Genomic DNA, 23,046 nt, shown 5'->3' on the forward strand with positions numbered 1-23,046 from the left:
TGCATTTTTAGTTTACACCCATATGAATTAGTCACTCCTGGCACTCCACACGGGGGTTGTGGTTAATTGGGAAAAGTTGTGGGAATTTGTCGAGTCCTCTCACATACACTTGATAAACATCCAAATTAGTTCTAAGTGCAAAAACAACCAGAGATCGTGATTTATCCATTTATTATGACTTAATTCCAGTCCTACGGGTTCCAAGCACCCTGCTTGCAGGGAAACAAACAAGTATTGCTAAGAGCCAAATAATGATTACCACGGCCTCCCAAATGAAAGCATAAATCACCTTTTCATATTTTTTTTCCCAATAATTGTTTGGGCCACAGAGTTAATGGAAAACCCATAAACTAAAGTTTACACTGACTGTTTGTTGGAATGACACACATTTCCAATATTAAGGGACTCAATTTTACTGTTGGCAAACAACAAGCCTTTGTTGGGTTTAAATGTCTGTGGTGAGCTGTAAAAGAGTCCAGTAAAGGCACAAGGCAATGAATCAGTGCCATAAACTGCCCCAGAACAATGTGATTGATTATGGGTACAGGGCTGTTTTGGAAGCTCTAGGTTTAAAATACAGCAGTCGGGTGAATGGGATCACCTCTCTTGGGGGCTAATGGGGGGACCCAAAGCACTCTGACGTGTGACAGAACACGCTCCTGTATCCAAAGGGCAATTACAGAGAGGGCACAACGGGATAAAGGGACTGGGGGCAGTCATGGCTTGTACAACACAGGAAACAATAAGCACATACAAAATATAGACTTGTACCTCAGTGTTCACGCTTGGCTAATTGTTTTTGAAGAATTTTTTTTTTTTTTTTTAATGCACACATACACTACTGACAATGAATGAAAGCTATATCCAGGAAGGAAACAGTGGGAAAGTCTGCAGATGAAAACAACCTCATCTATAAGTCACACCCATCTCTGACCGAGGTCAGCCAGCATAAACAGGGATGGATGCCAGTGAGGTCTGTGTGATCTCACTGCCCGAGTCTGAGAAACTGCCTTGTTTGTGTGTGAATTAATGTCCACGCCTGAAGCCACAACAAAGTGTTGCATCCCACTGTTAAGATCAGTGATGATATGGCAGCTCAGCCACAGTATCCCATACATCCAGCAGCTTTAGCTATGCTGAGAGGTTTCTGTAAGCCACCAATCACCATCCGCATCACTACACAGGGAGCATCCACTGTATTCTGTCCTTTCAAACACTGAAGCACAGTCAGATTTTGTTATCTAACTAATTAAAAACACATTTTCATATTCCATTACATTAAACGTTCAGTGTTGCTCCATGACCTCACTGTGCAAATAATCCATTTGAAGATACTGTATGAAGCCAGAGGCTGTGTGTGTTACAAACCGCTTATGAAGAGGCGTTAAAGATGTTGAACTATGTCAGTGCTGAAGGAAAATAAGAGGAACTTCATTCACTCAGGTTGTGTACTGTAGAAAAGGCATGAACACAGTTGACATTTTAGTCCACCACACAAGCGCTTTAGTGCTGATTTTCTCTACAGGCACATTTTCTAAATTCCAATTAAATAGTTATAATCAGTACAACAACAACAATAATGATGATGATAGTAATAATAATGTCCTATTATTTACGTAATAGCATTATCAATTCAGGATTTTAAGTCAGAGTAGTACACGTGTGCATACTGGAAAATACTGGTAGTAAATGGTTTTGTAAGCACAAAGCTAGCTCATGTAATGAGGGCTCAGCTGTCATACATAATCTTTCAATTCAAAATCCAACTCTAAGCACACTGCAATCAAAAGCAAGTGGATCACACCGAGCAGCACTTTGATTCTTTCATAATTGGATTTCTTATAATTGCAGTTATAAGAAATCACCGTGTTTTCTGGCAGTTGAGGAAAAATATTGGAGAAAATAGAAGACATGGTTTGCTGAAGTTTTCTTCCTCTACTTGATTCTCGAACATGTGTTGCACCTGTGGAGTTTACATCCATGGGATGTGTTTGGCAGTGACGCAGGTGCAAGTATTTTTTATCACCACAAGAGGGCAGGAGAAGACGTGATGAGTGATGAAGCAGTGGCATTGAAAACAAACGAAGGTATGAATGCAGGCGTGGCTTTCCCTCTCCCCAGACTCACTATAGCTATGAACGATTTAGTTACACAGTCATCTTAATAAATGATCATCAAGGAGATCGGAGCACATTTTCAGTGTTTATTTCTTTCAAGTCATCCATGTAATAAATAGAAACAATTCAAACCAATTACACCAGATTGAACACAGGTGAAACAGCTTGGCTGTGCTGAGCTGAAATGGAGCAGGCACTTTAAAAATAAAAGATTAGTGTCTATTATGAAGCAGAACAGAAGTGAGAGATTTTTAAATAAAACCATACTGCCTGCTGCAGAGATGGCAACACGGGTAAACGGGATAAGACCAGGAAACATTCTAGAAGCATACAAAAATAATTCTGCTGCACACAGCTCTATTCGGCGCGCACACACACACACACACACACACACACACACACACACAGAAGCTGTAGACAAACTAAAACTAGAACCAGAGCATTCATTAACAACCAACATGTAGTCAAAAAGAGAGCTTGAATGTTTCCTCTGTTACATCATGATTGCAAATGTTTGCATGGTGTTCACGTGGACCAATCATCTTCACGCAATGACATCTGACGTCAGTTAATGGCAATTAAGCTTATTTAGAGCTGACCTGTTATTGAAGCTTTTACAATTATGAATTATAAAGGGCATATAATTCTACGTCTTGCAATTTCTGTTTACTCTGTTGCTCCTTCGCCACGTCATCCAGTGTTACAAATGTGAGTTCACAAAGTCTGGTATGCTAAAATGCAGTTTGCAACAATGCCAATTCAGGATGTGAAATGATGCATGCACTGTGGTAGCGCTCAGTTGTCTTGCTTTTCTTTTTAGCCTCTGCACAGTACTTGCACTTTACTTTCAGAGGTGGAATAACTTTAACAACTGTACATTTACATATAAGATAATTCGGCTTGTGGTCAATAACAGTCATTGGGAACACCACTATAAAATTGAAGAACTGACTGTTTAAATCAAAATTTCAGCAACTAAGAATCTGACCAACTGCCAGTGGTCATTTAGTTGAGTATTATATACACTGGATGATACACAAATATTTCCTTTTTTTTTTTTGTATCTGGCCCTTGACCAGTCCAGAATGGTTAAATTATTGTATTTCGTTGTATTAAGGTGTCGGTTTGATGTCAGATTAGGCCTGACCTCCATCCTTAACAATGAGCAATGGTAGTAGAGAAATCCAGTGTTACAATAGTGAGTGTGTAGACCACACTGTGTAAGTTAGATTATAGAAAGGTGATGAAAAGCTAGCCCTCAGTTTGGACACTATTTTCAGATATGAGAAAACCCCCTTGCATCATTAAAAGCTCCCTTATTTTCTTGGAACAAAGTGGTTTACAAAAATCCTCTCCCACTAAATACCAATAAATGGATCACTGTGTCTGTACAGGTTAAAATAAAGCTATGTCACTGAAGTCTAATTAGCACAAGTAAACAAAAATTTGTAGTTTTGTTTGACAACATCAACTCATAGCATATACTTATGCCATTGCAAATGGGGCAGCAGGCAGGCGAAGGGTGTAGGTAAAGACTGGGCCGTCTTTGGCACACAGGTGCAGTTCAGTGATGACCCAACTTTTTTCTTTTGCACACTGGCGGAGGAGCTCAAAAGACAAGTTTGTGATGTTGTATACTTTCTTCCTCCAACAGCTTCAGTTTGAAAACCAGTGTCTGCCCTGTTTGAATACCTGTTGAGCATGCTTTCCTCCATATCCATGGCATTTGTCAACAACCATCCAGATGAGCAAAGGTTAATGTCCAGTTCATAGGCTCAGACCTGGCTCACTGGCAGGTCAGCGTCATCCAGGTCCAGGGGTGGTTCAGGCATGTAGGGCTCAAAGCTGCTCCGTCGACGCCACGGTGACTCCTCCAAGTTGGTGATGGTGGTCACAGGTGGTTCACAGGTCACTTTGCCAGACGCGTCTCCTGCAGGGACAGGCGTGCTGGCGTGTGGCTGTGACTGGGCCGTGGCAGCAGGCTCATGAAGTGCTCGCTGTCCCACGCCAGGCTGCGAGCATGTGCCGCACGTGACAGCAGCACCCCACTCTGGGTAGTATGGTGGCATGGCAGATATGGGCGAGCGAGGGACGGGGGGGCCCGAGGGGCTGCGGTAGAAAGTGGAACGGCTGCTGTGTTCCTGTAGGGGAAACATTAGAGGATAGAGAGAGAGCAAGAATGAGAGTGGAATAATGGATGGCATTAACAGTAAGTAAGTATCCTGATATATGTAGTTTAAGCCAAAGTGAGTCACAGACTTGGAATTAGCACCAACGTGTGGAGCCTGACGCAGCTTGAAGGCTGTAGATACTGAAGAATGTAGCATTGATAGAGTGGAGATGGTGGTAGTAGCGGAAGAAGTAGAAGTAGTAATAGTAGTAGTAGTAGAGGTAGCAGGAGTAGCGGTAGTAGTGTCAGCAGGTTTTAGTTTTGGTAGTCTCAACAGGTTGCAGTGGAAGAGCAGAGCGTCTTAGGAAGCAGTGGTTGGTTGTTGCTCATTAATTCACAGTTTTTCACTGTCAGATTTCAATCTCTGAAACACAAAGTAGAAGCATGGGAAGGAGGAAACAACACAGAAGTAGTAGTGAAAACAACAAGCCAGTATCCACTGAGTAGCTTGTAAAATGTTGCTTGGCAAGAAATCCCAACCATAAAGCACCGACACACCCCAATACAAATATCTCTGTCAACTTCAACAAGGTTTCTCTGTCTAGAATAAGGCTTAGTCTTACAGTTTCTCCAGCATGACGCAACAGTGACAGAGTGACATGCTGACACTTTACAGGGTTGTGAACTTTCTGATAAGGATCATGACACATCACAAGATTTAAGAACCAATTTCTTCTTCCAAAGGGGAACCACAAGGGTTAAGAGATTAATGCAGAATCCAAAGGTCCAAAATCTGGCATCTGCTGAATGTAAGAAGACAGATCACCAGAAAATCTAACAAAGTGAGGACCTAGAAAATACCCTGCATTTATTGCACTGATTGATTGGTAGTTACATCACTCAGACACTTGAATTGTTTTTAAAAAGAAATTTCAGGTATATCAACTTCATGAAAACTTTTAGTTTGTGACTCTGGACTTGTGGATTCAGTGCTGCTACATTCTAATTTAAAAGCTGTAAAAATGTTCAACATTTAGCACACAAAAGGAAACAAGTTACTGTGTATATGAGAAAGAAAGGGAAAAAAAACATACAGGCAGCGAACAGGAGGGAGGAGGAGAGACAAGCAGGATGTCACACATCTAAGACAGGTACACAGCTGCAGCAGACTGCAGAGATAACAGGGCATGAAGGGAAGAGAAACAGAAGGTGTGAAAGACACATGTACCCAGTAATAAAGACAGATAGAAACAGGCTTAAGGTATTCATAGTTGTGCTGGTAGCATAGTTCAAGCACTGAGTATGTGTTTGCACGTGGATTGCTCATCAACTCATGTATATTCTTACACTGAATGGTGAAGACATGTAAAAGCTGTGAAAGTGAAGCCATAAAGGAGGGGGGGGCAGTGTCTGCAGGCCTTTCCAATGGCCAGATGAGTATATTCCAACCGTTGAGAGTCATTCTTTACCTGGGCAACACTTTTTAGCATTTGAAAGACTAAAGGTGTGCTTTCTTTAAGTTGCCATGTTTGTGGTGACAGTCATGACATGCAAGAGAAGCTCAAGTAAGCACACCTCGAATCTCACAATTTACAATATTTTTAGTTTTAGCCGGAAAGTATCCAGATGCAAAGGGCTGTAAACTTTGAGATTTTAGTGACATTTTGGCAAGGGAAAAGAAAAGCAAAAAGGAAGAGAAGTGGATGCGAGAAGCAGTGCGGACGAGGGCGTGAAGAGAGGAGCGCTTGTTGGGTTATCACAGCCATACGTAGGGTGTAGTTTGTTCTTAGCAAAAAATAAAAATAAAAAAGGAAAAAAACAGAGCATCAGATGTGCCGTCAGATCTGATCTTCCCTCATAATGTCTACAACCACAAAGGGCCAGCCAGTGAGTGGAAAATAGTATTAAAAAAGATGAACTTATAGTTTAAAGGGGGGAATTTAGACGAGCTGACGTACGTGCTGCTGCACTCCCCGATTCGGGACGTATACCTCTGTATACAGGGGTTCGACAGCCGTCTGGCCTGCCGCATCTGCAACAACACAGTGCAAAGCAGGATTAGAGCAGATGGGCCATCTGCCTACTGGGAGAGGAGGAGGTGGAGAGAAAGTGACAAAGGAAGAAAGAAAGGAAAGAGGAGAATACAGAGAACAGGCACAGTACAGGGAAAAGAAGGTGAGAGAAAAACAAGCGAGAGAAAGACAGACACGAAGGCAAGATAGAGGTAACTGTGGAGAAATAGTCAGCGGAGACGCGTTGAGAATGATTCCAGTCGAACAAGAAGGAACCATTTGCATCAGAGGATAGTATTTCCTCTACAATCAGGACTAAAGAACGTTTATTTCTGTCTTCTCACTTGCCAAGTCCTCCTCTCTAAGCTTCTGGGCTGCTGAGCTAGTTAAGCAGCTCTGAAACATACGTAGCATACTCACTCAAAATCGCATATACTGAAAAGTGTTGATGACAGCTTGGCCAGCATGTGTTTTTTTTTTTTTTTTACCCCCCAAATCCTAATCCTAACCCTAACCCCCCCCCCCAAAAAAAAGTCAGAATAGGGGGATGCAACTTGAAGAATAAGGTGGTGACCATTACCTACAACATTTCATTTGGGGTTAAAGACCGTTGTCACACATGATTCCCCATCTCTCTCTCCCCTCATTGTCTGTCATCCATCAACTGTTCGCAACGTGGCCAAAAAACTACTTTTAAAAGGACACCTGTATTTTTTATTGGGTGGTGGGATAATGCTAAATGGGCTTGTCTGAAAACCAGTAAACACTGGAAATACAGCCCAAAATAGCCTCTTTCCATTATATTGAGTTTTTTTTTTTTTTTTGCCAAATCACATTTCCTTGGGGCCTGGTAGCAACTGTTCCTGTACCAGCTCTCATTTCAGGAGCTGGGAAGTAGCTGTGCAGACTACACATGTTGCCTCATACTATAAAAACATAGCTATAATACAACTGGACTTAATACTGTTAAAGTGCCACAATAAGGGTTAGTTCTAAAATACAGTGCTTTCGTTTGAAACCAAGTAAAAGAGGTTTCGCATTACATCTCAAACTTACAATTGTGTGAGCTGTTGTTTTGAGCAAGAATCAATAAATGACATGAGTGAAACAGTAGAAACAGGTGTTGCGAATTATTTTCAAGTGAGTTAAGCCTTAAGCCATTTTCCCTTTCCACAAGACGTGAGGTATCTAAATTTGCGACTGTGCTGCACTTTGTATGGTGTATGATACATACTGTGGCAGCAGACCTCCCAGGCCCCCGCTGGGCTACAATAGCCCCAGAAACAGCCTTGATCCAGCTATGCATCTCCTCTGGACTGTCCGCCTGGACAGTGACAGTGAGAAAACACAATGATGAGAAAGAGACAGAGAGGAAACAAGAACGAGATAAGTGGTGAAAGGAGAAAAAGGCAACAAAGCTTTTAAAGTACAAAAATTTCAGCACATAGGTAAAGCTACAAAAACATCTGTGTGAGCTGGTGTGTGTGAGAATCCACTGTTCACTCCTTTTATCATAGAAAAAGATGCACCTGTATGTAAAATGTCCTTGATGTGGTGACGACTTCAAACAGATTATCTCTCATCATAATGTCACTACAACAAAAGTGAACAACAAGTCAAAATATATTCATCTCATCTGTCATTTTTATCTGAATCAGAAAAGGTAAACAACTGCTCTTTTTGTACAGTGGGAGAATGCTAAGACATGGTAAATACCTCTGTTTGCACTCCTGTACTTTGTGAACCTCCTTCAGCGGGATCATTCTCAAAGGCTCTTTCTCCTAAAGTTAGGAAAACAAATGTTAACTAACACTTGTAGAAGACAAAAGTAAAATAAACAGGATACATATTAAGAATGCTTTTCATAATGTATTCTAGCATAAAACAAGGATTAGTTTTCCAGTTTCATAAGTATTGAATAAAGCAGTTGAGTTCAAATTAATGACCCTGAAGGTTTGTAATATTCTTGACCTGGCTAAGTGATACAGCAGACAGAGTGTCTGTGTCCTTTGGGCCTGTTGATAGCCAAATAGACTGATAAAACTGTCAAATAAGGGCAGACTCTGCCAAGTACAGGGAATGGGATGTGCAGTATTGTCTTGAGGACAGTCTGTCTATGCATGTGTGTGTCTGTGTAAGAAAAGCCAAGGGGGGGGTAGGACATGATAGGACATGTAAAGTTATAGCAAGGAATTCCACAGACGGTGGATAAAAAACAAAACAAAAAACACGTTAGAAGTCTGGGTTGTGTGTTACTGTCTCAGACTGTTGGGGTGAATCCACTCTACTTACATCATCAACAAATATTCTTTGATGGTTTCACACAACTTAATCATTCATTACCAAATCAGACTTGAAGTAGCTCATTGAATTCTCTTCCAGGAGGAAATATCGGCGTTTCCAGTTCCTCATCTGGGGAGAGAAATGTTTAGAACATTGGTTTCATTTTCTGGCTAAAGAAGATCTTCCACAGTCATCAGTTTGTTATTATAGTGAAAGCAGTATCTTATATATATATATATATCTATATATATATATATATAGAGAGAGAGAGAGACAGAGGGGGAGGGGGCATTTATCATTGATCAAGTACAGATTTGTGCACACTGGAGAACATGGATTTCTTTCAGCACCCAAGTAATACATCACCATCAAGATGAAATCTCACTCCCCAAGTCATAAGGCTTGAAATAAGTCATTAGACTTTACTTTTGTGGCAATCACTTTTATTTTAACTACATGTTTATTGTAAATTGTATAGCCATGATGAACAGCCTGTCATTACACCATATGCAGCCACTGATTCAGGTTACCACCACATACCTGATGTGAATGGCTTACTGGCATTTGAGGGTAAAGTGGAAGCAAACAAAAAACCGTGAAAGTGGCAGGGACTCACCACAGCTCCTTGCTTGACGCAATAGCCAGACTTAATGACGGTGTGCTCCTGAGCCGGTCTGCCCAGGAAGTATGGTAGTTGGCTGTGTGAGCGATGCATGGCTTCACGCTCCGCTCTGTCTGCACCATCAGCACCTTCACGCTGGAGGATGAGTGACACAGGAGGATTCATTCAAAAATTAAACAAATGCAGACATCCTAAATGCTAAGATCACAAAACATGAGCCATATGTTAGAATGAATTTTGAGTGGAATGTAAAGTAACTTAACAGAATAATTCATTCGATCTTATCCATAAAAAAATAATGACAGAATTTTATCTTGAATTTGAACCTCTTGCTTTAAACTCTGATTTTAAAAAAATTAGATCAAAGTTTATGTCTGCATTTTGGAGTAAAAATTAGAACCTGTGTCTGGGTGACAATGGGGACTCCTCCTATGATTTCAGTCTTATAGGAGACTTGCTTCTTGGTTCCTGTAACATCTGGCAAAGCCTTCTGATTCTCTGAATTCTGCTGGCCATCAAGCAACTTTGGCACCTTAAAAAAACAGGAACACAACAGACTTAAAGCCGAAAACAGTTTTTAATGAGACAGATATTTAACATGAATAAACATGTTATTGCATTTTGTAGATCCATATTGGGATGCAGTAAAACTTCAATAAATACAAAAGTTCATGAGCCTTCGACAAATTTCATATCCTTTTCCTTTCTGGACAGTTAAGGCTTCATGGAGAACAATGGAAAAGTCCTTTCTCCCACCACTCAGGCTAACAATATGGCATCCTGTTAGTCATGCTCTGACTCACGTCTGTCTTGTTTCATCATAGCCCACTCATTTCTCCAGGAGAGGAAGAAATTAAAGTTTCTCCAAGTGATAAAATAGGAGTAAAATCAAAAAAACAAATGAGTGGATCTGAATCTGCGATGAACTGTGGGTTTTATATGCTTATCTGTGCGCATTCTGTACGTGTGTGTACTCACAGTGATTTTGGTGGCTTTATTGAGAGCGTCAACCCAGTCCACGAGGTCCTGTTGATCATTGGCCTGCAGGAAGAACTTCCTCATCCCCGCATTGATGACTAATAGATCATAAAAAAAAAAAGCAATGCCAATAAAAAGAGTGAAAACATATTCTGACCACTTCAGTCACTGAGATTACATTCTCTTCACAAACCATCTGATTAATTCTAATTTTGATATCAATTGCATGCATACAGTGTTACAAGAACAAGATATAATGATTGACCACACTGTTCTTGTTTAGAAAAAGATTATGTGAATGCAAGCAGAACTGCCACAGAATTCTCTGTAAGTGGAAAACAACTAAGCCAAGGGACTCTCCCACACACCAGCAGCATTTTCTCTCCATGCAGATGATGACCCAGCTCGACTCAGCTACCTCAGCCTACCACAATCTACCCAGTTATGACTATGGTGGAGAAAGAAAACCCCTATAGCTACCAACCACAAAACAGTCCCACATAATTTCATACCCATGTGAACATGAGCAGACTCCATTTTCAATCACAAAGAAATTTTTGGGTCAAATGCTGATTAGCTATGGATCAGTATTTAGGAGCTGAAAAACTCTCAAGCCTCCGATTTACTCTCTCTCTTCCCAAATTCTGCAGCTCAAACCATCCTTGTGTCTCCTGTGTTTCCTTTTGATGCTATGGGAATAAATTACATTAAAGCTGGATTGGTAAATGTGGGGGGGTGTGGTGAGCTGTAAAAAAGCTCTGAAAACTCTGACACAATGAGGATCATTCTTCCTCTTTCTGTGTGTGTTTGGTCCAGCTCGTCTCATGCAAGTACACACACTCCCCCCCCCCCCCAAGTGCCCTGTAAATAATCAGTCTGTATGGTGTCATTCAGGTGATCAGCATGACTTAATCCAATGCTGTTGCCTTCTCATGTGCCCACTGTACTTTTGGGAGCATTGCCTGGTAGCAGTGGAATTGTAGCGCTTTCATGAGCAATGCAATAACAAGGTGGAAGTTATCAGATCTGAGTCATAGATACACATAATAAAATGTGTCCTCTTGACAAAATCCAACCAAGCACCAAAGTTCACACAAATGCAGCTCTTGATCTATATGATCACTATATATCAATCACAGACTGCAAACAGGCTGGAGTTTTTCACTGTACAAAACTTTGTCTGATGGCCATTTCCTGAATTTTCTAAATTGCCCTTTCTCCTAAATTTAATCTAAAGTTGTTAGATGCAGGAAGGTGGGGAGGGGGCACAAATGGCAGTCTAAAAATAACTTAATCAGAATCAAGTTCCGATTAGGACGTTGGCATCCTGTCGAAACCTTTGCAAGACAACATGGGGGCATCCACGTCCAGACACACATCACACGGTAGTCAACTTCGTGTAACACACTAATATTTCCTGCTATTGAAACCAATGGAAGAAAATGGGAGAGGCTGGTCAATATTAACAATGAATGGAGGCCGAATAAGTTGATGAAGGCTCATATTAATGCAACATTTTTCATTCCCATCTTGAACAACAGCGTGAAAGGACAAACATGAATAATAGTTAAATAAAAAATATTCACTGGTGAGCATCAAGTGTTTTTGTCAACTAACCTATGCATAATACAAGTAAATCAATTACATCCAGTTCAAGTAAAAAAATAGCACCTACAGTTCATGGACTGTGTTATTGAACCTAAATGTTTATGTGTTTGTTTGTCTAAACATGCATCAAAATTTAAGTCACTGAAGTTATTTGAACTTATATTTATCTAAACTAAGGGTTCTAATACTTAATAACACATTTCCAACTCCAGGAGATCCAGAAGTCCCATTCCCCCTTCAAGAAGTTGTGGACCACTTTGCTCTATAGAACCAATGCAGGACCAAAGTCTGACTGCTGGAGCTCTGAATTTATTGAACCTAAAACTTTTAAGTTGCCAGCACAACACTGAATACTGTTATGAAAAATGGAAGATACAAACAAGCCTAAAATGGTTAACTCTAATGAGCATAAGCCCAGATCATCAGCTGCTGTCTCCTGCATCTGTGTGTGTTGGCTAAACAGACAATGTTGGACAAAGCTGCCTAGTCAGTGATGGATAAAGTGGACTGCAATGCCTGACAAAGTCTAGAGGGCAGAGCAGGACAGCAAACATTCTTCTCCTTATCATGGGAGTAGTCAACTCTGTTAACCTCTGATTAATTACACACTCGGTGCTCAGGTGTAAAAACCACTGCAGGGGTTTTCTGGTGTTTAAATGATGCAAGTTTCTTGCAGTCTTTAAAATGATCTGACATGTCATTCATATTTTCCAACATCCATTCTTAGTAGATGGATAATCTACTAAGAATAGAAAGAAAGAAAGAAAGAATGAATTTAAACTGTATACAATTTGTACATCTACGATTTTCTATTATTTTCCTTCTGTAAACTATAACATTTGTTTTGTAATGCTAAGAATTTCATTCAATATATCTGAGACTATAATGATTTCTATTTACTTACCAAAGCAGAATTCTGCTTTAGGCCTCAGCTTAGTGGCATCGCTAACCTAGAGTAGGACAAAGTTCACAACTGTTAGTGTCACAGTCCTACCAAATACTGTAAATGAAATCTATTTATACATAATCTTATCATGCTAATGTTAGATAAGCTTCAGTGGTGGTAACTTTGTATACCTTTGAGATGTAGGTGAGCTTGAGGGAGCCAACACAGTCTGCACCCACAGGAAGGTTCTAAGGAAACATTTTGTAAAAACAACAAAATATTAAAAAAAAAAAAAAAAAAAAGCTAAAATAAATCATAATTACTTTTAGTGTTCATAATTCAATTCATACTAGTTTTAGATTCATAATTAATTTAGCTTTCAAGTCAGGTTCTGAAAAGTGAGTGAGTTATAAAGTAAGTAATATTTTGGCTAGATTCCATGACAGCTAATTTCCAAGTCTTGCTGTGTTTCTGAAACTAGGGGACCCAGATTTAACATCATTAAAATTTTACCTTTTTCGATCTATAAAAAGAAAGAGATTTACTGAATTATTTAAAATTACTCCTGCACTTCATCATTTATGAATACTTCATGTAACAGCACACTTACAAATACAGCAACTCCAAACTACCAAGATGTACAAACCGAGGGGAGAGATACTTTAACAACAGTGACACTGAGCATAGGGCAGAAGATGTAGACCACTGTGCTCCCTGCAAATATCAGTCCACTTAACAACAAAATGTCTAAAACACAGAAAAACGAATCCCCAGATTAGAGTTAACTGAATTCTCTTCTTATTCTAACCTGGTTGCCATTAACGTGTACTGATAGCTGAAACACAGACAGTGTTAGCAGATAGTGCTGTGACTCCAACTAAATTGTGCTTCCAAATTGCTGTAGGCATGTTTGTCTTGAACCACCTGTCCTTTGCTTTGTGTTAACAATTAATGAAGACAGTCAAACTGGAAGTGACCTTCAGTTAGCCTAAAACTCAGTGAGAGCTAACCCTACCCAAACTCATCTACATGTGTAAGTAATGTTATCTGGGAGAATCTAGCCTGCAAATAATCCCATTTTGAATTAACAAAATAAACATTTGCCACCACAGTTAACTGCATTATTTTCCTTTTTCCCCAAAAGAAACATACAGCTAGGAATTAAACTAATGAATTACCTGTGGATTGTCCATGAACCACACCAGGCTTCCCTGCTGTGTGTCCAATATGAAGTAACGGCGCAGGAACTTGCCACTGCTCTCATTCTCCTCGATGTCCAGGAAGCCACAGATGCGGTTCTGTCGGTCCACGTAAGGCATCTCGCTGCCGGGACATTCCCTGGCCTGCTGGGGCCGGGATTGGAGAGAAGCACGAGAAGAGCAGAGGCGAGCAGGAGTGGGAAGAATTCCTGAAGGACAACAAGACAAGGAGAGTGCAAGGAGATGTTTGTAAGGGAGGGAGGAAGTAAATTAGGAATTTCTGTTGTCTTTGTGGTGAGTCTTACTAGCGTGTCCTGCTCCCTTTTCCTCTTTCTCTCTGTATCTACTGTATCTGTGGTCTCTCTGCCACCTGGAGCTCACTAGGCTACAGCCTGCATAGGGATCATGTGACAAAAACCACAACCCCGCCTTTATCCTTTTATATTAGCCTCACCCTCTCTCTCCTTTCCTTCACTGTCTCTCTTTTTTTTCCTGGAATACACGCTACACTCTGTCACTCTCTTTTCTATATCCTCCACCCACCCTGACTTGCCCTCTTTCTTTGCTGCTCGCTCTTCTCTTGCTGGCCTCTCTTCTCTCACTTTCAGTGTTATCTCCTCCCAATTGCTCTCTCATCCGATTTGGCAAGCCTCTGGCCAGCCCCTTCTATCTCCTCCCTCCTGCCACAGCTGAGCACCCATTTGAGAATTGTCAGAGAAGAAAGAAGGGAGAAAAAAAAAAAAAAAAGCTCACCCGTGTTCGACACAAAGAAACAACACAACCCTGAAGAGCTGCACACCGAGAATGTGCAATATCTGACCTGCTGATTACTGTACATCCCTGAAACCTACTGCTCACTGGAAATTAACAAAAAGAGTAAAGAATTCAAGTGCATCTGTTTGGTTTTACATGTGCATTTCAGTGTCAAACCCTGTGTGGGTGGGCATACACCCGGCATTACTGTGGGCATATTGTCACATTTGCCGGTTTAAGCTGCTGTCTTTTCGATCTGAGCCTAAAATATGTGAGTGAGATGAATCTTTGGAGAGGAAAGATAAAGACGCTCTTTCTCTGTGACGTTATGAGCTCTGTGTGGGCGGATGGGGGCAAATCCGGGACAAAAGGTCCAGTTGTTTTGCATGGCGTCTGGTCTGGGAGCATCTGAGTTAGCCCCTGCATTTATCGAAGTCATCCCATTTGACACACAGGCAGGAGAAAGGGGCAACAATGTTAGAGGCGACTATCTCAACACACCACGAAGACTGATTGTAATGTAAGAGCGAGAGATGTCTCTATAGAGTTTGGTGATCCTGTAAATGAGGTGCTATGCACAAGTTAATCTGCTTGTATCTTCACATTTCAGTGGTGCAAATTAGATGTTAGATATTGAGCAAGGTGAGCAGGCAACCACGTTTACCATGTAGACATGGAATTTAATGACAGGTAAATTGGTGGCCTCTGTTTCTAATATTTATGGAAATATATATATATATATATATATATATATATATATATATATATATCTCAATTACAGAAAGTCCAATACTGGATTTTGAGGTTGATATTGTTACTTATTATATCAGCCCGTAAGAAAAAAAAGTTCTTAAAAGTCACTGTTGACAAAACAACAGAGACAGTTTAAAACTAGCTGGTGAAAATGGTAGATTGTTAGCTGCTAAAGAAACAGATATTTTCCTGAGGGAGTTGGTACTGGACTTAGAACGACAAATTACACTTCATTGCTTTCTGGTGGAAAACAATATCATTAAGACACATCGTTTAAATAATATATACATACTTTTGCCATTTCTGGTAACTACTGGCCATCAAATTCAAACATTCAGCGCACATCATCTCTAATACTGTTTCATTTCACATGCATTTGGCCTAACAATTTTCCGCTAACGTGTCCCATATAAAGATAAGGCCCTTCAGCTTTGTTGGACAAGACAGAGCAGATTGACATGTTCACCGGTACTCCAATTCTGATGGTCACATTGTGCTGGTTATTGAATGTCCTCTGTAAACACAATCATGACATGATGCAGAGTTTTCTAATCAACACTTCTAGGAAGGTTTTCTTCTATATCTTGTGCATCCAAACAATCACGCAAAGTCATTACAAAGTTTCATGTTGGCGTAGACTGAATAAGCCTCCTGTGTATATACTGAAAGTGTGTGTGTGTGTGTGTGTGTATGTATATATATATTTACTAGTACTTGCCAAAATTACCCGAAAGCATTCAAAAGCAGAGCTAGGCAAGCAAGCAAATTTAAAGATACAAGTATGAAGAAGGTCATGTGAGAGTGCATGATACAAGCTGATTTCTCAATTGGTCAAACTTTCCCCCACTAAACTCGCTTTTTATATTTGATGGAGGGCTTTGTCCACACTCACATGGCAACCAACTGGTCACACAGAAGTCATAAAGTGAGACTAAACTAACAGCTGGAAGGTCATTGTTTTCCTTTCAGGATCTCAGACTGCTGCCATAACATTGAAAGTAAGAGGACAGCTGTAAACGGTAACCTACATACTCCAAACAAGTGACAACAAATGACGAATCTGGGTGTCAACTGGCTAAAACCCTGATCAATTATTAACAGTGATAGGTTGTTTTGTTCTGTTTTTTTTTTTTTTTTTTAAGAAACTATGGCAAAATCTTTTTTGACTTCTTTCTATGTTGATCACTCGACAGAGATAATAATAATAATAATAATAATAACAATAATAATAATAATGGAATTTGACAGAACCCAACTTTTATCTGTATCACTTTAAGCAGTCCTGGATTACAGGGACTAAACCTGGGAACTGTGAGGTGTCTGAGAGCCCTGTGCCCTGAAGTACAGAGGACCAGGGGCACAGGAGACAAAGGGTTTGGGCTGAATGGGCTCTTTACATGTCAAAGGTGGGACAGGTCATTCCAGTTCAGCTGGAAAGGGTCATTTCTTGCCACAGACTGGCTCTGCATGTCTCCTGTGAAAGCAGCACACAAGGCCTGCAGGTTTGACAGGCAGAGTTCATCTGTGTATCCAAACCAGGACAAATTAAAGGAAAGCACTAATTGTTTACCTGAAACACATATCACCAAATCAAGCCACTTGGCCATTTGGCTTAAGTAACACACAGACCAAAAAAAAAAAAAATCTCTTCACATTACCACCATCTGTGCTAGCATCAGTAACTCTGGCCTGAAGTTGACTTGGAGACATGGCTCAGGTTAGCCTGCTGTCAGCAAATGACAAGACTCCATAAAACAAATATCACACGGATCAACTTAACAGTGCGAACTGTCCTTCCTACGTGCTTGTATGTCTCCTTTCTGTCCGGGGCTGAGCGTCCTGACTGCTAAGTCTTGGTCTCGATACGACAACCTGACGTTAGCTAACATTAGCGACCCGTCCGAGGCAGCTTCGGAAAATTCAACAGACAACTTGAACCGGACGGAAAAAGACAAAGCTAGGACCGTGAGTGTAAACGGTGTTTTGTTTTGTTTTGTTTTGTTTTTTCAAATGCTGGGGTTAATCTTACCAGAGTCTTTCCCGGTGTGTGGCAGCTGCTGTGTGGGTCGGTCGGTGTCGGTGCTGTCGGGTCTGTCCGCTCCGCCTCACCCCATCTCCGCCTCTTCTCCACCCGGTGAGCTCCGCTGCTGCCGCCGCTGCCGCTGCTGCCGCAAAGATCGTCTATCATCAAGATGGTCTCTCCCATCGTCACACATCACATGCTATAATTCACGGGGCTTTTAATTACATCAAAGTAATTCATTTATTTATTTTTTATCGGGAAGGAAATTCTTGTGCAATGGTAGTTAAGTTTACCGAAACAATAGGACATATAAAAATAAATCAAGCATTTTCAAAAACGTCAAAATACACAAACAATGTAAATAGGTGTGAATATATCAATAAATAGACGTATATCTTGTGAATTCCACCTTATGTAAATGACTTCCAAACTTACAACCAAATCTTTATTATCAGAGTGTATAAATGCTACATTTGGTAACATAACAGAGGGGCGGGAGGATTATCAGATTATTACATGAACACACTAATAACACAACATGGTTCAATGCTACGCACAGATGAAAGGGCTTATTCTGATAGGAGGGATTTAGGATCCCCTTTGATATACAACATTACATCTTAGTGCAACAACACAAAGGCTTTAACTCTCAGTACAGTGAGTGAGAGAAACATGGATGCATATTCTTCAGCTACTGGTTCATAAATGTCATTGCCAATTTAGTTAGCACCTGAAACATGACAATGTTTAGCAAGAATGTTCAACGTGGACTAAGATCGAAAACTGTTTTGAACCCTACCTTTTGTTTATATTATTTTTTTACCTCATTACCACCTTGTTAAGTTCTGCAAGCAGCAACTGTGCCATAGACTGAGCCTAAAACCTGTATTTGATGTGAAGCAACATGACCAACAAGCCTCTATTATACTTAGTTTAGGTCAGGTCTGATAGTCTACAAATTAATGAGCGATTGAATGGATGTATAAATAGAATAGCAATCCCGAACACGTTGTGATCTGCTCCTCTCAGACCTTTCACTAATTTGCCAAACGTTTAAAAGATCTGGTTCTCGTAAACGAGATCGGAGTGAGAGCTCTTATTTTACCACCTCTAAGTGTAAAGTATGCGACAAGCGGTGGGTGTCAAAGTGAAATAAAGAAACCAACGTGGAAACTTAGCGACATCTAACGTTTCAAGGCTACAGCCACCTGGATCTGTCTATTATCTACCACAGTGTTTACGATTGTCGTCGAAGGCCGGTCATTTGCTCATGAAATAATTAGACAACTGATTTCTGTGTTTACCACCAGCTAGAAGAAAGTTGCACATTTTTTATTTGCTCATTTATTTTGCTCAGTAAATTTAGGCCACATGCATTAAAATACTTTGATTCGAAGTTTTAGTTTGTTGGCTCAACAACTTAAGAGCGCACTGAATTCCGGGAGATAGTTCTCTGACATGAAAGTATTTGACCCACATCAGGGGCCCGGGATATTTCAAACACATATCGCAGATATTCGTTCACATTCATGTAGAAAATAAGCAGCCATAAGCATACGGCCTGGGCAAAGCAGGAAGACTGGGCTGTTAAAAATAGTCCACTGGTACACAGGCCGCACCTTTGGGTGCCCTTCGGTGACGGATCACACCCAAAACCAAAGCCCAGCAACACAAGAGAAAATTGTTTAACACAAAAAGAACAAATAACCAAGACACCATGTTAAAACAACAGAAGACCTAAGAATCAGGAAATATACGCGCGCGCGCACACACACACACACACACACACACACACAGACCAGAAAGGCAGCACGACCAATTTAGATCTCCAAACCAGATGGGCCTGGGTGGAGCTGCAGGGGAGACGGGACAAGGAGAAGGAGACAAAAGCTCCAGGAACACATGCTGACTCAGGTCTGGGTGTATTTACACAAGTCACCTGGTCGGTGTGGCATCGATCCTGCACGGATGGAAATGAAAAGAGCGGGTTTTACTGGCAGCCACATGCTCTGCTTGGCACGCAGGTACCGTGCTTCTCCGGGTCACTCTGATCCGGCAGGTTAAATGGTTCAGATGTGTTTTCTAGGTCGATGGGCGTTGACAGACAGCCTGTCAGCGTCCTGTGCGGAGGGAAAGTTTGGTTAGAGGAGTGGGGGCGGGCTGCTGCTGCAGCTGCTGCAGCTGGGACTGAAGAAACTCTCCTAAACTCTCTCGTCTTGCCGCCACGGTGAATCTGCGAGCTGTCAAAGGAGACCATCATGGATGAGGAAGAAGACCCCCACCCGGAGATGAGGCACTTCCCTCAGCTGTGGCCTCTCCCAAGGTTCCGCTCTCACAGTGACACCTTCAGGTTACCTTCCAGGGTCCTGTTCAGGCTCAGGGGAGCCCGCTCAGGTAGGACCAGCTGCAGGTTTGGAGAAAGGGCAAATTTATGAAATAAATTATATTCGTCATGAGCTCTTGAAACTGTGGGAATCTTTGCTGATTATGTTGTTTACTAGATTTCGGCCTAGATTAACGCATTGCTTGAGTTCAGCTGTAAACATCAGAGCTAATTTTTCTAACTTGCCATGTGACCTCAACATATAATTTCTCTTTTGGTTTTACAAGCCATAGGCTTCTAGCTCGTACACAGTATCTCTAGATGACTAAGAAGGTGCTGTAGGCTTCCTGTTCTTCTAACAGAATAACCTTTCCCCTCCACGGTTTCTGTTTTTTGCTCCTTTTAAATCGAGGCCTTATGTTAAAATGTAATTGTTTATGCTTATACTGTTTCTGCTACATAGAAAAGTCTGACGTTTTTTATACTGTATGGCACACCCAAGTCATCACTGTTGGACCCATATGAATATCTGACTTGTGTTCTGGTGACTTGAGATTTTTTGTGTCTAATAAATGTGCAGAAAGTGACTTTCAGTTGTATGTAACTGAACTGAAACGTGGCAGATGATGGAAAAAAACCCCACATGAAACAAATATATAATAAAGTTACGAAAAACCAAAACTTGTACCTGTACATCTTGTGGACTCAATAAGTCACCACTTTGTCTGTATTTTATCAGCTTACATCAAAGTTTTTTAGTTTTTCTAGATTGTGTATTGTAAAACAATGAGGCATCACATCTAAAGGGAAGAGATGAAACCTTTTTCACAGATAGAGCTTAGCCACAGCTTAGCCTCCATGCCTTATGTGAGAGTCACATTCTTTCTGCCTTCTGAGGCCATTGCCTTGAGAAAAACCTGATCGGTATCATGTCAGTGGTAAGAACCACTTCCTATCTGATGTCTATAGTGCTTTTGCCATGACCTCATCCTACAGTGGTGGTCTTCATTGTAGTTTCCACCTAACCCTAACCCTAACCCTAACCCTGCAAACGTGAAATGTATTAAGATGCAGGTTTTCCATTAGTCTGCCGCGTGCTGCAGTCTGATTGAGGTATTCTAAGTTAGTGGTAATATGTATAGCTGTATGTCTTGTGTTAAGCCACCACAAGAAGTTCTCTGTGTTTCTGCTTAAGATGTAATTACAGGAAATGGTCATGACACAGTTAAGAAATTAGATGTCCAAAGTTGTTTATGTCTCCTTTTGGAAGTTTCCAAGGGTAATTTGACTCAGCCTGAATATTAAAGACAAACTCATTCCTTAATACTTTATATGTTCATATACAGTCCACTCATGAAATCATCACATTATCTGTTTTATTAAACATAGTTCTATGTACATTCATGTGCATTCAGATTTCTGAACTAAATTCAGAGAATATCCTTATAGGATATACTCTGTGTTGTGTAAACCGAACAGTTTGTACATTCAAGCAACAGGGGGAGCTAGTCTTCCAGAGATGCTGTGAAAAAATGTGCATTAAAACGGCCCCTCAAATTCATCATCCATCTTCATGAAGATGTAAAGCTTCCAAAGAATGTTCGAAATGGATTTATTGATGGAAAAAGCCAGTTATAAAGCCAAAAATCACACCCATAGTATATTTCCCTTAAGGGATGTATTTGACTCTGCTGATGTTCTCTCCTCTTGTTCAAGAGAAATTATCCCGGTGAGGAATATTATCAGAACTAATGTGTAAGTGGAGGATTTTTTTTAAAAGAAAACTGAGCATTAAAAAGGGAAGTGGCCCATTCCTCAAGTCAACAGGAGAGATAAACGGTAAATCACTTTTGGTAAAACAAAACTCACAGATTTTTGATGGACATCAATAATCCACCAACAAACCGGTACAATTATTTATTCCTCCTTTATTTGCCCCATTCACCCTTTAAAGATTTGAGAGGACTTGAACTTACTCAGATCTTTTAACATATTTACTGTAGCTACTACATCCACTTAAATATAGATTGTCTTGTTGCTTTGTTTTTTCTTGGAAGATTTACAATCAAAAGTTGAAAAATATTGAGCTTCATAATAATGTGATAAGACTGAAACACTGCTAAGTGGAAGTTGGTATGAGAGTTTTTGGTCACTTAGTGGATATTGAAAATGACCAATTATCTAAAATGTTTTATATTTTGAAGCTTGTGCAGAACTATATATGCAACTTTAATAAATATGTTTAATATTAAAACACTTCAGAAAACAGAAAAGTAATAATGTCTATAAGAATATTAAAATACATCTTAATATTTGTTTACACATGAATATTCATGTATATGTTTGTGAAAAAAAAATCTATTTGGTATAATTAGGTAGGTTGGAATGATCTTTGCTGTCGGCTGTAAATAGCATGTTGTTCTCCAGATGGTAGCTGTGTATTGCTATGGTAATTGCACACACAGTGAAAGGAAGAAAGAAGAGGGTGGCAAAAGTGTTAGCGGTCGACCACGAGGGGGAAAAAATGAGGGAAAGATGTACATACAGTATGTAAAGAAAAGGGACAAAAAAAAGACAAAAGGAGGAGAGTCAAAGAGTGGAACGTAAAGGAGGTAGTCTGATGGGGACAAGGAAATGAGGACAGAGGAGGCAAAAGAGAATGCAAAGACAGGATGATTAGTGAGGACTAGAAAGCAAAAGCAAAGGCCAACGAGAAGAAGCGGATGTGTGGTGCTCTCCTTAAAATAACATTGATTATATGCCCCTTAAGTCTGCAAAAACTACTTGTTAGATGTACTATAATGTGGAGAACAGCCCTTCCCCCTTTCACTGCCCACACACAGTCTATCCTCAGCCACTCTTGTAGCTGCAGTAAATGCCACTGACATAACCAAAGTGTTATGTTCTCCAGGAATGAAAGGTTTCTGCTGTAATTGTGTGTTTTAGTACGAACTGTTCACCACCGCTTTCAGCTGTTGCTGAATATCAAATCTAATGGTCAATACTTTTTAAAGACATTTCACTGAAGTCATCTAATGCGAGCATTGGGGTGGAACGACAGGAAGAGTCCGACTTTTACTTCAGGTTAATCATCACGTTTATGCTTTATTCATGTTTTCACTATCAACCCCTCGTTTACGACTCTGAGATGAGATCTGCCTCCCCAGCTTAAAAAAAAAAAAAAAAAGAAAAGAAAATCAAAAGCATAAGTGCTTTAAATATGCCCCGAAAGTAACACCATAACATTTTAGTGACACAACCCTCTATAACAGCTGTTTAGCCATAAGGGCAAAGGAACAAGTGCTGAGGTCAGCTGACACTAACATGGGAGGTCACTGCTTCTCATTTCCTACTGACAGTTAATGCAGGTCTCTTGCAA

At 40.5% G+C, this 23,046-nt stretch overlaps 2 protein-coding genes across 4 annotated transcripts in view; one reads left to right on the forward strand and one right to left on the reverse strand.

Annotated features, from left to right (window-relative positions):
• Positions 1-2,183: 2,183 nt before the first annotated feature.
• LOC115055193 (pleckstrin homology domain-containing family A member 1-like) lies at positions 2,184-17,482 on the reverse strand. 3 transcript variants are annotated; one of them, XM_029520763.1, is made up of 14 exons: positions 17,351-17,482; positions 13,795-14,024; positions 12,808-12,864; positions 12,635-12,680; positions 10,123-10,220; positions 9,545-9,676; positions 9,139-9,279; positions 8,583-8,651; positions 7,956-8,020; positions 7,769-7,832; positions 7,474-7,563; positions 6,186-6,259; positions 5,322-5,396; positions 3,897-4,258 (listed from the first exon to the last, which is right to left on the reverse strand). In XM_029520763.1, the coding sequence occupies exons 2-14, from the start codon at positions 13,933-13,935 to the stop codon at positions 4,027-4,029; spliced, it is 1,284 nt and encodes a 427-aa protein (XP_029376623.1). In that variant the 5' UTR covers positions 13,936-14,024; positions 17,351-17,482; the 3' UTR covers positions 3,897-4,026. The 3 variants fall into 3 exon arrangements, with proteins under 3 accessions (XP_029376622.1, XP_029376623.1, XP_029376624.1); XM_029520764.1 differs by lacking the exon at positions 5,322-5,396; XM_029520762.1 differs by lacking the exons at positions 5,322-5,396; positions 6,186-6,259 and having other exon boundaries at positions 2,184-4,258.
• A 1,744-nt stretch (positions 17,483-19,226) lies between these two features.
• The window catches only part of phactr2 (phosphatase and actin regulator 2), a 32,007-nt gene continuing 28,187 nt past the window's right edge, over positions 19,227-23,046 (forward strand). The window contains exon 1 of the mRNA XM_029521722.1: positions 19,227-19,738. Coding sequence (XP_029377582.1) covers positions 19,603-19,738 — 136 coding nt within the window. The 5' untranslated portion in view covers positions 19,227-19,602. The remainder of the gene's footprint in view (positions 19,739-23,046) is intronic.

This window comes from Echeneis naucrates, chromosome 15, assembly GCF_900963305.1.
Source record: "Echeneis naucrates chromosome 15, fEcheNa1.1, whole genome shotgun sequence".
NCBI lineage: Eukaryota > Metazoa > Chordata > Actinopteri > Carangiformes > Echeneidae > Echeneis > Echeneis naucrates.

Excerpts from the sequence above, each read along its gene's own strand:
- LOC115055193 (XM_029520763.1), bottom strand. The coding sequence starts at position 13,935 with ATGCCTTACGTGGACCGACAGAACCGCATCTGTGGCTTCCTGGACATC. Across the intron at positions 7,833-7,955 it reads GTACAGGAGTGCAAACAGAG|TGACATTATGATGAGAGATA; the intron begins GTATTTACCATG and ends CTTTTGTTGTAG. Across the intron at positions 4,259-5,321 it reads CTCCCTCCTGTTCGCTGCCT|GAACACAGCAGCCGTTCCAC; the intron begins GTATGTTTTTTT and ends TTTCCCCTACAG.